The sequence below is a fragment of the Alternaria ventricosa genome, assembly GCF_023758065.1.
Source record: "Alternaria ventricosa strain BMP 2768 chromosome Unknown scaffold_18, whole genome shotgun sequence".
NCBI classification, from domain to species: domain Eukaryota; kingdom Fungi; phylum Ascomycota; class Dothideomycetes; order Pleosporales; family Pleosporaceae; genus Alternaria; species Alternaria ventricosa.
The window spans coordinates 487,280-502,231 of record NW_026055698.1 but is presented as its reverse complement, the minus strand read 5'-3'; the positions used below and the strand labels follow the sequence as shown (position 1 = coordinate 502,231).

Genomic DNA, 14,952 nt, shown 5'->3' with positions numbered 1-14,952 from the left:
GGATGACAGGTGTTAACCATAGGCTGTACCATTGGACGAAGATGTCCCAGCCATTTTAGGGCCGATAGTCGTGATCGGCCCTTGTATCTACAGGAGAAAAAGGTGCAAGAATAAGGTAGCTCAGGGAGCTGTCTGACAGGGTATTTTAGGCCCTACAGGGTCTGAGGCGTTCGAGGTCATCTATCCATTGTATCAGGTCCGGGTTGGACGGTTGCTAGAAAAATACCCTACTTGCTAGATAAACAATTATATTCTTCTCTCGAATATAGGGAGGCCAAAGTAGTCATGTTTCGCACTTCCCTGATTGTGGGCTGTCTTGAAAAAGAGTAATGATTACTCATGTTTCTGGGTATCAGAAATCTCTGACAGCAGCTACTGACTCTAAAGCTGTTCGTGTAGAGCTGCAGGTCTCGCTTTGCATGCCAATCTTGGCCATTCCCTCGAGGTGCAAGTGTCGTCGCAATAAGCATTTCCGAGCACATGTCTGCCCTGGTGGTCCAGACCTTGATAGCCAGCCCAGAAGGCCGCGCACGAGCATGTTCGAGAATCATGCGCAGCGGCTTACCCGCAGAGCCACCCCGCTAAAGGATCTGAGACGTGACGGAGACCCGAAGATCTGGTAGGCGTGGTGGTCCCTGGCCGGGGGACTTGTGACTCAGCGGTCGTGGTAAGTTAGTGGGAGCTTTTTGGAAGTCGCTGGCCAAACCCCTCCACGTGCACCACGAATCTAGAATTCTAAGCGCCCCCTCGACCTCTTGCGCAACACACTACCAAAACCTAAATATGCCACCGAAAGGCAAGAAAGGCCAAGACAAGGGCAAGTCAGGCGAGGAGGAGCGCGACGAGCCGCTGCAGGCTGTGGTAGGTTGCGCAACACAGCTGGTCGCGAAATATGCTAACCCGGGTAGATACTCGCGGATCCTTTCGAGACACGCTTCAGTCCCTTCACACTCGAGCACCCAAGAGTACGCATCCCCCGACTATTGCCAGCTGCACGCTGACACCTGCTAGTGTCTTCTGCCCCTCGCGAATACCCCGCTCATCGAGTACACGTTCGAGTTTCTTGCCAACGCCGGCGTGGAGGAGGTCTTTGTGTACTGCGGCGCGCACAGAGAACAGGTTGAAGACTACATCAAGGCCTCGCGATGGTCCTCCAAATCGTCACCCTTCTCGCGACTGGAGCTGATCCAGTCGACGTCACATTCGATCGGTGATGCGATGCGAGATCTAGACAGCAGAGGCCTGCTGGTTGGCGACTTCCTCTTGGTCTATGGCGATGTGGTCAGCAATCTGCCCCTAGAGTCTGCACTCGCAGCGCATAGGGCGCGGCGGGCCAAGGACAAGAATGCCATCATGACCATGGTGCTACGCGAGGCAGGCGCGACTCACAGGACGAAGGCCCAAGGCACCAGTCCCGTCTTTGTAATTGACCCGCAGAAAGACAGATGCCTACACTTCGAACAGATGCCGAACCGAGACCAGACGCACTACCTCTCCATCGACCCCGAACTGCTCTCCGAACACCAGGAACTTGAAGTACGCCAAGACCTCATCGACTGCGGCATCGACATCTGCACTCCCGACGTGCTTGCGTTATGGAGCGACAACTTCGATTTCCAAGCGCCGCGCAAGGGCTTCCTACACAGCGTACTCAAAGACTACGAGCTCAACGGCAAGACGTTCCACACACACATCATCTCGGATCACTACGCGGCAAGAGTACGGAATCTCCACGCATACGAGTCGGTTAGCAAAGATATCGTCTCACGTTGGGCATATCCGCTATGTCCGGACAGCAACCTCGTTCAAGGACAGTCATATCGGTTACAAAAGGGCAACACATACAAAGAGGAAGGCGTCATACTTGCGCGCGACTGCGTCATTGGGCCAAAGACAGTCATCGGGCGGGGCACGAGCATAGGCGACAAGAGCGTCATCACCAACAGCATCATCGGGAGGCATTGTCAGATTGGCCGAAACGTCAAGATTGACGGCGCGTACATCTGGGACTACGCCAGCATAGCTGACGGCAGCACGGTTACCAAGGCCATCCTCGCAAATGAAGTGGCGATAGGGCGCAGATGTGCTATCGAAGCTGGTGCTCTGATCTCATATGGGGTCAGCATCGGTGAGGGCATGACGATACGAGGAGAGCACCGAATCACAAGAGCAAAGCGGAGACGGGAACATGGAGAGGAGGTTGTTCGTGGCGATGCAGACCCTGCGATAGTTGGCGAGAAAGGTGACGGCTTCGAGTTCCACGATTCTGACGAGGATGATGAGGACGAGCTGGTGGATAATCTGGCCACCAAGGGCTCAAGTGAGTGCATTCTCATCAGCTACCTACATGCGCTAACAGAGATAGTGTACACTTTCTCAAACGAGTCAATATCCACGATCAACTCGGACTCCGAAGCAGATATGATGGGCATGGAACGCCACGACAGATCCGCGACGAGCAGTTTCCTGTCTGTGGGCTCGGCCGACAGTCAACACGCAGCAAACTTCGACCATGACGCGTCTGCAAGTATCTACGATTCGCTAGTCGAAGGCCATGAATCAGCCAACATTCAACTGGAACTCACAGCCCTCCGCATGAGCACAAATGCCTCGGACCACCAAGTCAGACGCGCAGTCGTCTCCTCCTTCGTCAAGCGCGTCACCCAGCTCACCAAGTCGGGCGAAGCGATCAAGAGTGCCGTCGCGCAAGTCTTCGGGCAGCACAAGGAGCTCATCGATCGCTCCATCTTCGACAAGAATGCGGAAAGCAAGACGGATCAGATGGACTTTATGCTTTTGCTCCAGGCAGATCTATGCAACAAAGAGAACGGTGATGCGATCCTGCTGAGCGCATCGACAAAGCTCGTCGAGTTGGACTCGATAGAAGAGGATGGCATGATACAATGGTGGGAAGATGAGAAGAGCACCGAGAACGCGGACATGGAGAAGGTGAGGGAGAAGACGAAGAGCCTGATAGACTTCTTGCAGCAGGAGAGTGAGGATGAGAGCGAAGAGGAGAGTGACGAGGATTAGATGAAGTCACAAAGTCTATGTCGGTGGCCGGTTTCATGTGCGAGTATAGGCGGCACCACTATCGAGGCACGTCTCGGCCGCTGTTGTCCGCAATGAAGACTTGTGCTCGCAAAAAGTAAAGACGCTGCCTTGAGGGTACACTGCGTTTTACTATTATAGACTGCAACACGTGAGATGGTATGCCCTAAGCGCGGTGAAATGTGGAGAACGCGGTCAGGTTCCGGACGCCCCTGGACTGTTGCCTCCCAGAGGCGCTAGGGCCACCCCGATGAGTGCCCGCATCGAGGACCAGCAATCGACTGCTAGACGCCGCCAACTCTCACTTCCTGTGACTCCTTCCCTTCTGTGCTGCTGACCAATACGCTGCTGTTTCCGACCACCTGTACCGCCACTCACCACACGCGCCTCAGGCCTTATCTCGTCGTTGCACGTCGCTCCTTTCGCCGCAGCCTGTCAAGCCCGCGTTCCGTCATCAGGCGGGACTCCTCCATCATCACGCCGTCCACCACCCTTCGCAAGCGGAAGGCCGACGAGGCAGACAACTACCTCAGCCCCGCCGAGGAATACCCCCATAAGAAGACCAATCACCCTGTTGTCACTCTACCAGCCACGCCCGCAACCGACGCCGGCAAGATGGACTCGGACGACGACTTCAACAGCTCCATGAGCGGCGATGACTTTGACGACCAGGACAGCGACCTGGACCTGGAAGAGGGTGCGCATCCCCTAGCTGCTGCTGCACACACGTGCTAACACTGCCTAGACTCCGACTTTGACATGGACCAAGATGACGTCGGCTTTGAAACGCAAGACAAGGACATCAAGCCCACGAAGCAGGCCTTCGAGGTAGACTTCAAAGTCTTCGACCCCGCCCAGATCCAAGCACAGCAAGACAAGCAGGTCGACGAAGTCTCGAGCATCCTCGGCCAGCCACCCGAAGCCGCCGCCATCCTCCTGCGGCACCTGCGCTGGAACAAGGAGCGCCTGATCGACCAATACATGGAGAAGACAGACGAGGTCCTAGAGCTAGCAGGCCTGGGCCAGGACTCCACCACCAATCCGCCGAAAATAGAGACGATACCCGGCTTCGTCTGCGACATCTGTTGCGACGATGACGCGAATCTGCGGAGCTTCGCCATGAAGTGCGGACACCGGTTTTGCTTGGATTGCTACAGGCAGTATCTCGGCACCAAGATTCAAGACGAGGGAGAGGCTGCACGCATACGCTGCCCCGGAGAAGGCTGCACCCGCATAGTCGACTCAAAATCGCTAGACCTTCTCGTTACGGCAGATCTTCAAGACAGGTACGTGATGATCGCTCTACTTTCCTCAGCCTTGCTAACAGTCGTAGATACCACACCCTCCTCACGCGAACCTACGTCGACGATAAAGAGAACCTCAAATGGTGCCCTGCGCCAGACTGCAAGTACGCCGTGGAATGCCCTGTAAAAAGCAAGGACCTTACCAAGATCGTACCGACAGTACACTGCGAGTGCGGACACGACTTCTGCTTTGGATGTACACTGAACAACCACCAGCCTGCACCTTGCGCGCTGGTGAAGAAGTGGGTCAAGAAGTGCGAGGATGATTCAGAGACCGCCAACTGGATATCAGCCAACACGAAGGAATGCCCCAACTGTAACTCCACAATCGAGAAGAACGGAGGGTGCAACCACATGACGTGCAGAAAGTGTCGCAACGAGTTCTGTTGGATGTGCATGGGCAAATGGTCGGAGCACGGCACGAGCTGGTACAACTGCAATCGTTTCGAAGAGAAGAGCGGATCCGAAGCGCGCGACGCGCAGGCTAAGTCCCGGCAGTCGCTCGAACGATACCTCCATTACTACAATCGCTTTGCGAACCACGAACAATCGGCCAAGCTCGACAAGGACCTCTACCTTAAGACGGAAAAGAAGATGCAGCAACTACAGAACTCATCAGGCATGTCGTGGATTGAAGTGCAGTTTCTGGACCAGGCTTCACATGCGCTTCAGCAATGCCGACAGGTGCTTAAGTGGACCTACGCCTTTGCCTACTACCTCGCCCGGAACAACCTTACCGAGATCTTCGAGGACAACCAGAAGGATCTGGAAATGGCCGTCGAGAACCTCAGCGAGATGTTCGAGAAGCCTATTGATCAGCTGAAAGACCTCAAGGTTGACATTCTTGACAAGACGTCGTACTGCACCAAGCGGAGGATCATCGTCCTCAACGACACAGCGGAGAACTTGAAGCTCGGTATGTAGCCTGCACATCTCCATGCATCTCTCATTGAACAATTGCTAACGTCACCAGGCACTTGGAAGTTCAACGTAGACCTAGTCTAGAAGCCTCCTATAATCCGATCACGACTGCCCCTGCCCATGCTCACCTTCACGAGTACCACCGGTGCTCTTGGACTGAGAACACGGATATGGCAGTATTGACGATCGCTGTCAGGAGGTCTGCGCCACGAAAGGCAATGGGCTAGCAAAGGAATATGAAGTTTCTCACGCTGTTTTTACGTTGCATTGGTCGGTTCCACTGGCGCTTGGAGAGAGAGGTTATGGCATTGTTTGCATGGCGTTGATCAATCTGTGGTAATCAGCGGTTCAGCGGGCTAGGGCTTGGCATTTTATCTTTCTTCTCACTTTCATATACTCGACGCAGGTTCAGAGAAGATATCGAATTAGACGTTCAATTTTCAGTGTTGCTGTTGCTTTGAGCGTCGTGATGGAGTGCTGTCTGAAATCCAAAGGTTGTCAGTGGCTCTCGCTTTTATGGGTCCTTCCACAACCAAAGTATGGTAACCAGATTATGTTGTGCAAAGAAGGGCAGATATTTTCGCTGCTTTTCTTCCATGCTTCATCGTCTCACATACGTACGCAAATCCAAATTCAAATTCGACCTGCAGACCAACCCAGACGCCGACATCATCGCCGCCGAGGTCGACATCTTCGTCGCAAGCGACGTGAGTACCTCCCAGCTCCCCTATGATCACCCACCCAGCACTAACAGAATATTCGTATAGCTAATAATGACATCGCAAAATGCCCATAGCCAGTTCCTGGAACTTCCGGCCGAACTGCGACTAATGATATACTCCTACGCTCTCACCAGCTCAGTACCAGTACTGGCTTCTGTCGTCAGCATCAATACCGAAGATGACTGTTTCCACATTCCCAAACTCTACGCACAAGAGGAGTATCACTCGCGGTACACTCTAGAGACGCCCCACATTCCAAAAGCCGAGTTCAACCAGCTCCGATACGTCTGTCGCCTACTGTGCCAAGAGACGAGGGGCTTGAGCCTGCGGTACAACGAGCTTGTTTTCATGAGACAACCGGGAACAGCAACACCGGCACAAGCAATATGCGCGAGGTTTCTAGAGGCCATTCCTGCTAGTGCACAAGCGAGAATCCGACACATGACGGTCATCGCGCGCACAGTGACGCCCAGGCCATTGGAAAGCGCTGAGATCAGTAAGAACTGTTGGTACCATATCGGGCAGCTGCTCATGGGCGGCGAATACCCTATCATACACTCATTCTGTCGCGCCAACCCAAGTGCGAAAGTCGTGCTCCGCTATGACACTAGGCGTGTGAACAAGTTCGGATTCGAGAGACCCCTTATGGGAGGCACCAGATACGCACAATGTCACGCTAGCCTGCGCTACTTCTTGCGTGGCTCCTCGGCTGTTGAGGCAGGGTTGAACAAGGCGATGAGAGGGGATTCAAATCGTCCTGCGTACTACAAGTTGTGGAAACAGATACAAACTGACGAGTTGGCAATCGCTACATGCATGATACCAGATATAAGGAAGTCTCCTCCAAATCCTGAGAGGATCTTCAAACGGGCGCTATTGGAAAATCTCAGAGTCACGATTTCTAGGTGGTATCGTCTGCCGAACCCGATGTGCGAGATGAAGGATGAGTGGTATGCAGCTGCGAAGCGCGAGTTTGAAGAAGGGTGTTAAACACGTAGGAGACGTGGATGGGGAAGAAAAGGGGTCATATGGTGCACACCATTGGCTACGGGCAAGATGTATCTTCACTTCCACCCCAAACTCTCCAGACACCAATCTAACAATATTCACACTCCCCCATCGTACGCTCCCCTCATCTCACCACTTCACCCACTCCCTCTATTCCATCACCCCTACCACCCATCATCGCCACCAATCGAAATCCCCTCCCGGCATCATATCCATACCCGACCCAAAGTAGTCACGTGCATACGGATCACCCAAATTGGGATGCATACGCGGTCCGCGGTTAGAATTGACGCGCGGTCTCCTCCGTAGCTCCGTTGAGTAAGGAGGGCTCACGCTGCGGTAGTCGCCTGGGTGGTAAACTTGGCGTGGTTCTTCGTAGCGGTTGCGCGGTGGGGAGATGCCGCGCGTGTATGCGTAGGGGTTACGTTGGGCCCATTCTTCGCGGGTGAAGCGGGGATACATGGTTGGCTTTGGTGAGGGTTGAGCTTTGGGGGGTTTTTATAGGATAGCGGTGCTTCGATGTTTTGCGTTGTGGTAAATGTGTAAGAGATGTAGTGGAGAATAAGATGTCTTTGTTGATGTGGTAAAGGTGCAGGATAGCTCTGTGCTTTTATACGTGGGCGGCACAATGAATGCATGGGGTACTGTCACCAAAGTATGAGGTGTTGCGATAAAATCGGGTGAGCTGGCGGGTCTTAGGATAGTGATGCGCTGGCTCGCAGTGATGGGCTGTGATATTTCTGAGGCGCGGTAAACATTTGAGACATTCAATACAAACTTACTCTGGACGAACGACTATTGAAAGATACCGTCATTGATGTGCGTAGGAAGTAATCGTACCCGACGGTCAGAAAGCTGAGACATTGCTGGACTTCGCTGAGATCTCTCGCTCGCCATCGATACGTTCTTGTATGCGTGTGAGAAAATGGAAGAAGGAAGCTGATGACAGGATGTGGCGAAACCGGAGTTTGGAGAGACGTAATGTAGAGCTTTAATTCTCGCGAATGAAATATGGGAAGTATGTCTTCGGACGTGCTATGGAAAGAGCGGTCTGTGTCGGAATGGTGATGATCACGAATGACCAGACGAAAAGAACAATCCGACCACCCCTCGTCGACCCAACATATACAGCGAGAAATAACTCCAAAGGTAAAGGAATGAGGAAGAAGGCATCCGTGACCCGGTTCGTTATACTGGACACTGCTCCGAAGGTGCATAGAAACGTCGCAAGGATAGACAGCTTGTGGTCTCGGACCCAGGCTTTGGCATCCCATTCCTGACCGCTTTGCTCATTCGGAAGTAGAGGGGCAGTGTACGAGATAGATCCTCCACGCAGATCTTTCGTGACACGCTGACGCAGCTTAGCTTCAGTAAGCGTAGACAAGTTGTCACCGTCTTCACTTATAGGATCAGTCATCTGCTCTCTCATGGCGGCTGCAAGCTCGAAGATAGCTTTATGATCACCAGCCACATCTTCTTTCCCTCTCCCTCGCCTTCTCATAATCGTGTAGGCCCTAAGCCACATGCTGTAAAGACCAAAAGTCCAGATCATATGGAGTGCTACCATTGTGAAAAGCTGAGCACAAGAGAAACCCCATTTATAGTCCTGTTTTGTTTAGTTGAGGAACGGTTGCCGCGCAGATTTCACTTACCGACACAGCCTGGCAGCTCCCGTTTTTCTGGATGTCATCTAAATGATAAGTCTCGTTGGCGTATCCCCATAATAACAGCGACAAATCGTCCACAAAGAACATCTTATCAAAGTAGCCCTCATCGCGCCAAGACTCATTGTGTACCGGAATATCGCCACTGATACCGAGCATAGGCCGGCTGATATGCAAGGAGGGAGCCGAGATGTTGAGTACAGGAGGTCCCAGAGATTGTCCTCCGAATGTCGACTCTGTATTGTTCTCTCCATTGAGACCATATGTTAAGGCGTCCACGTGCCTATTAGCAACAGCCGTACTCTTCTGGGTATGTAACTTACACCTAGACACATTGAGTTGCATATCGCAAGTTCCAATGTCCCCCCCATAGTTGTAAGCGAAGTAGCAACGGTGAAGCTCCGTATCAAAAGCTTGATATGATGAAATCACTGGCTGGTTTCCAGGAAATCCTATCGGCCGAGTCAGATCAAAGAAAGTTACCCAATATTAGAGTTGGAACACTTGCCAGAGTTTTTTCCAGGAGCTGTCACAATGTAGTCGCCATCTAGACCCGGGATGCGCCATCCGTCGTGAATAATGAAATATGCGATTCCAAAGGAGCCGAAAGGGACAAGGTCACCTTCAGTGGTATTAACAAAAGCTGCAAGATTCGCACTATAACCAGTCATTGCGCTGGCGAGAGTCGGATACAGAAAGGTGAAGATCATAGTATATACCATGAAAACCATGGCCAATCTGGAATACAGGCCGTGACGTTTAACGAAATCTCGAATCATGTAGAGAATAGCAAGGAAGAGACCGCCGTTTGGCAGAAATATGGTCCGGTATGTACCAAACGTGATCGGTGTAACTTCCATTGATGTTGTTACGTATTTGGCGAAAACGCGCCACGATACGTATGCGATAAGTGCTTGACCACCTCGACCAACTACCTTCACAGCTGTTAGCTTTCAGGACCATGGAGCATAGAATTAGCTACCTGGTTCAAAGAGAGTTGGAGCTCACTATGTCCCAGCTGATGTCTATAGTCTTCACTTGCGTGAAGTTCATGTGACCCCATGCCAAAGTAATCTGGAAAAAGCCCGAGCTACTCAGATATCGAAAACGTGAGGGATCTATGGTGAAGGAACCATCCGGTAGACAGGCCTCTAATTCCAAGACAGGCCTGGAATCGAGGAAGGACATCCATGTCAGACAGAGTAAGAGCATGGCAACCCAGACTATGAAAAGTAGCCATAACCCACAGCGGCGCCATCGTTTACGAATGTCTCTAGCTGCCTGCCGATGACTTTCGCGACAGGCCGTTGCAAAGCGTGATAGTCCTGTGCCGAGCGTAGATCGGGTTCGAGAAGGTTTGGGTGTCATCGTAGAAGCGGAAAGATAAGCGCCCGACTTTCATGGAGCACCATATGAAAGTTTGTGCACCCGATACAGGTGTAAGACTGTCAATAGCATTGAGGAACAGGTTGCTAATAAAGACAGACACAACAAGGACGCGCGTTCCCTCGTACATACCAGCTGTAGGCAGACCAGGCGTAAATTGCTTAACAATCCTTCTGCTGACTGCAGCAACGCCTCCTTCCAGAAGGGTGTCAGGTTCGAATTTCCTAGCATGGGCGCCCATCACGCAGCGTTCTCGATCAGGTAACGCCTTACGCGACTCTGCTGCATTTGTATACCACCACGATTAGGTACAGGATATTGCTTGAGCTCTCGTGTACGATTGTACACATCGTGGTGGTGGTAGTGGTTCCGGGAGTGGCGAACTGTGTATCGCATGCGGCACAGATGTCAGTGCGCGAGCAGAGCGCTGCGGCAGCTCCGCCACCAGCCCTGCAGATGCTACCTGGGTATGCAGGTTTACCTGGTTACTGATTGGACGTAAATGCATCGCAATAAGGCGGAATTGCCATAGGTAATCAGTGAGCTCCCTATGCCGCTCGCGACGCGTAGATGCAGTTGAACGCGACTCGGGAGAAGAGGAACAGATGTGGAGAACGACGCGGTGGCGCCAACGCTAACATCCTCAGATCGGCCCTTCCCGATCCAAGTCACGACAAACCCCGCGAAGGATATCTCAACACACAGCCATTGATTGCATCTCGGATAACTCAATAGACACCTAGTGGCGAATACCTCAATACAGCTTTTCAATTTGTTACGCGCAATAGACGTGCCTTCCCCTCCCATCCACCATCGCTCATCAAACCATGGCCACCTCTGGCTTATGTCTCGCCACTTCTGCCTTCCGGATGTTATGGTAGTCCATCTCCTCAAGATCAGAGGTTGTGTTTATTGACACCAGCGGATCGTCTTGTGATGCCGGTGGACTTTGCCTTTTACCACCCCAGATGAATGTTCTGACGGTATTCAACGTTCCTCCTAGCGGTCTCTGAGTAGCGATCCTCGGCGCCCTTGGATCCTCGCGCTTGCCATGGAGCGCTTCGCTTCGCTGGGGACTCCGCCCGCTGCTTCTTGAGGATCTGGAAAGCCTTAGCACCGACAGGAGACGGTGCCCAAATCGCTGGAATACACTATCCTGCTTTCTTCGGTCATCATCGACAGGGTTGGTGATGAAGACTCCGCGGATGACAATGACGGACGCCATTATGAGCGCGACGCAGGATTCGACCATAAACCAATATGCAGCCCACACCGGTGCAGTTCCGAATGCCGCCGCTGTTGTTTCGGTCAACGAGCCAACGACCCGTATCAATGCGCAAACAACCATTACTGCCGAGAGACCCATCAAGGCCACGATTGATAGTTTTCGAGAAAACGACATCATCGACTGGTTTACGACGACAATGGGAACGGTAACGACTAGAGATAATGAGCCTTTGAACCGGGGTAATGAAGTTTCTAGCTGTATGACTTACTGAGAATATCGCCTATGATGTCAAGGACGCCAACGATGACATTACCCGCGACACTTCTCTTATGCATCTGGGAATCGCCGCATTTAGCTGTATGAACTCAGTATTTCGGGTCTTCATAATGGAAAAACATTGACTGACCTGCGTCTGCACCAAAGTGTGCACATATGACGACAAAGTTGACTACGGCATAGATCCAAGCAATGACAAGAAAGCCTGCGGTGATCCAGAAAAATCGTACGAATCTGACCGACAGTCCAAGGGTCAGGCCATGGAAGAAGTACATGAAAGCAAATTTGACTAGATATATGGAATTCCATCCGAAGATGGAGAATATGAACGCCCACTTGGGGATGTCCAATATCGCAGGAATGTCCTCTCGGAACGGGATTGTCTTCCTTTGGTTTATGGCTTCGACGAGATAGAAAGGATTAAGAGCCTTGTGGACACAGGCGAACGCTACTGTTAAGCACAGCGACGACACCAAGACGAGTCCATCGTCCCATCGTATTTTTCGGCCTCCAAAGATGCGAATCGCGAAGCGCACGAATACAGAAAGAATGGCAAGTCCAAAGAGGAGTCCAGTTGAGACCTGAGGTATTCGTCAGTATTGAAAATATTCGGCAGCACGGGGAATGCATACCACGAATGGCACCTTGTCGATTCTACCAGCGTGTTCGATGGCGTACTGTCTGCCAGGCACGTATTGCGCGGGTGGCAGTTTCGATGGATCAATCGACATGACTGGAGAGATGCTTTGGTAGGATGAGATCTCGGTGAGAAGACTGAACGATATAGCTACAGAGACTTCAGGCGGGACGTCGAGACATTATAAGCACATCGCAAGATGTGGGATCACAGGCGACTGCATGGAGGCTTGGGGCTGAGAAAACTTGAAAATAGTAATTACATTCAGAACATACAATTGCCTGCTCATCTCTTGCGCTAATCATTGGAGTCGCGGCTTCGTGTGCTGGATGGTGGTGACAGCCCGGAGCTGTTGCGTGTGGGGGCTATGACCGGTCGGCGTCGGGTAATGAAGAACGAATCACAACATCCGTAAGAAACCGACGACTCGGTAGCATGTTATTAACCGGCCTGGGTAAAATCATTTCAGCTGTCGGGGTGCATGGCATTGTAGTACAAGAATGCGGTGTTTGTGCTATACATAGTGCTGACATGCATGGTGCCCAAATAGGGCTAGCGCCCTACCCGTGCCGCCCCCCAAGGCTACTTCCTCGTGCGCCTTGCACGTTCGCCGGCATTTCAACATCAACACTCGCGAAATCGAGCTTATCCACTCGTGCTTTTGTGCTGCCCTCGGCAATCTTCATTGCACAAAACGTGAGTAAGCATGACGCGGGTCAGCATGCCAGCCATCATGGCTGTTGCCGCCGGAGCCTTCGTCATGTTCGTAGCCAGCTTAATGGCTAATCGGCAACACATCAAGAGGCTTCAAAAGTCAGGTGCAGTAAGTCGACTCTTCAATACATCGCAGATATGTTTCTAATAATAGCAAGCCTATGCCGAAACACCATCCACTGTTCGGTCATCTCATCGTATTGAAAGAAACCATCCAGGACTTGCCTCGCAACACTGTAATGCATGTGGTAGTACGGCGGATAGCAGAGTCGTTCCCCGGCGGCGTCTTTTATCTCAACCTATGGCCTTTCAACGCTCCTCTCATGGTGGTCGCAAATCCTTATGTTGCATCGCAAGTAGAAGCTGCTTTCCTCAACAAGCCACCCAACATAAATGCTACCTTGGAGGTCATCAACGGTGGTCCGTCTCTACTGACAATGGAGGGAAGCACGTGGAAGAAATGGCGAGCGCTCTTTAATCCAGGATTTGCTGCTGGCTATATCACAGGACTTTCACCTGCTATCGCCGAGGAAGTCTCAATTTTCTGCAAACTTCTCCAAGAACGCGCGAAGAAAGATGAAACCTTTCCTTTAGAAGAGCATACTCTTCGGCTGACATTCGACATTATCGCACGTGTTACCCTGTGAGTTCACCATTTAGTACGCTTCTAAAATGGGGCAACTGCTGAACATCGGACACAGTGGCTCACGTCTATACTACCAAACCCAAGGAAGCGCGCTCGCAGATTGTCTCCGAAGACAAGTGTACTGGACATCGTTTGGCACAACATTTAACCCGTTCCGTCGCTATCTTAGTCCTCGTCCGCTTGTTCAAAAGTACAACAATTACCGTATGAACCGATACCTCGATGAGGAAATTGACAAGCGCTTCGAAGAGTTGGCCAGCTCCCGCAAAGACTCATCTGCCAAATCCCGAAAACAGACGAGATCTATCATTGCGCTAGCCATGGACAAGTACCTCGAAGATGTAGAAGACAAAGATGCGATATCAGAATCGATCTTCAAGCAGCTCGCGAAACCTCAACTTCGTTTATTTCTTTACGCTGGACACGATACTACGAGTAGCACACTACTGTATAGCTACGTACTCCTCTCGCGTCACCCAGAGGCCTTGTCTAAAGTCCGTGCAGAACATGACAAGGTATTCGGATCAGACTTCTCGCTCGACACCATCACTCGGACTATCGCGGACGACCCCTCACTACTGAACCAGCTACCTTATACCTTGGCCGTCATCAAAGAAGTCCTACGCATCTTCCCTCCTGCCGGCAGCATGCGCGATGGCCGTCCAGATGTGTTCCTATCAGATGAGCAAGGCCATCAATACCCAACAGAAGGCTGTAACATATGGACCCTCACCTTAGCTTTGCATCATAATCCCGAAGTATTTGTGCAGCCAGAAGACTTCATTCCTGATCGCTGGCTAGTCGATCCTGAAGACCCACTGTACCCGAAGAAAGCATCGTGGAGAGCTTTTGAGTGGGGCCCGCGTGCATGCATCGGGCAGACGCTTGCGCAGTTGGAACTCAAGATTGCTTTGGTCATGACTGTGAGGATGTTCGATATTACTCCAGCGTATGAGGAATGGGACAAATTGCATCCGAGGAAGGGTGTCAAGACTGTTGATGGAAACCGAGCGTATCAGGCTGAGATGGGTGGTGGTGGAGCTCATCCGGTGGATGGGTTGCCGGTTAGGGTTACGCTGCGAGCGTGAGGAGGTCGAGGAGGATGTAGGGCAACAGAATGCACTCTTACCGAATGTAACGTCGCAATACTTAATACTACATCCTGACACTATACATTGCACTACGAAGTGCATGTCCTAGGGAAGGGATGGCTACGGTACAGAGGACGTTTCCTCGAGAGGCGCCAACCGACAGCCTTACAATAGCGGACACATAGCTTCCTTCGGAGTTTTGGACTTATTGTCTCAAATAATGCTCGTTTCACCTTCACCTTCACTTTCATTCCCCATATCGTCTTAGTCTTAGCACCACGTCTGTGCTTTAAAACTCGCCTAT

General features: G+C 51.8%; 4 protein-coding genes across 4 annotated transcripts; 3 read left to right on the top strand and 1 right to left on the bottom strand.

Moving 5' to 3' along the window:
• Positions 1-783: 783 nt before the first annotated feature.
• On the top strand, positions 784-3,033 carry J4E93_008863 (uncharacterized protein; the record flags this gene model as incomplete). The annotated part of the gene is made up of 4 exons (XM_049346760.1): positions 784-861; positions 909-965; positions 1,012-2,320; positions 2,366-3,033. The coding sequence occupies 4 exons, from the start codon at positions 784-786 to the stop codon at positions 3,031-3,033; spliced, it is 2,112 nt and encodes a 703-aa protein (XP_049196180.1).
• A 268-nt stretch (positions 3,034-3,301) lies between these two features.
• J4E93_008862 (uncharacterized protein) lies at positions 3,302-5,360 on the top strand (the record flags this gene model as incomplete). The annotated part of the gene is made up of 5 exons (XM_049346759.1): positions 3,302-3,378; positions 3,483-3,748; positions 3,797-4,337; positions 4,385-5,271; positions 5,329-5,360. 5 exons carry the CDS (start codon positions 3,302-3,304, stop codon positions 5,358-5,360), a joined length of 1,803 nt encoding a protein of 600 aa, XP_049196179.1.
• Positions 5,361-11,012: 5,652 nt separating this feature from the next.
• J4E93_008861 (uncharacterized protein) lies at positions 11,013-12,291 on the bottom strand (the record flags this gene model as incomplete). The annotated part of the gene is made up of 4 exons (XM_049346758.1): positions 11,013-11,197; positions 11,553-11,639; positions 11,691-12,141; positions 12,193-12,291. 4 exons carry the CDS (start codon positions 12,289-12,291, stop codon positions 11,013-11,015), a joined length of 822 nt encoding a protein of 273 aa, XP_049196178.1.
• A 612-nt stretch (positions 12,292-12,903) lies between these two features.
• On the top strand, positions 12,904-14,645 carry J4E93_008860 (uncharacterized protein; the record flags this gene model as incomplete). The annotated part of the gene is made up of 3 exons (XM_049346757.1): positions 12,904-13,020; positions 13,070-13,554; positions 13,613-14,645. 3 exons carry the CDS (start codon positions 12,904-12,906, stop codon positions 14,643-14,645), a joined length of 1,635 nt encoding a protein of 544 aa, XP_049196177.1.
• Positions 14,646-14,952: the final 307 nt, after the last annotated feature.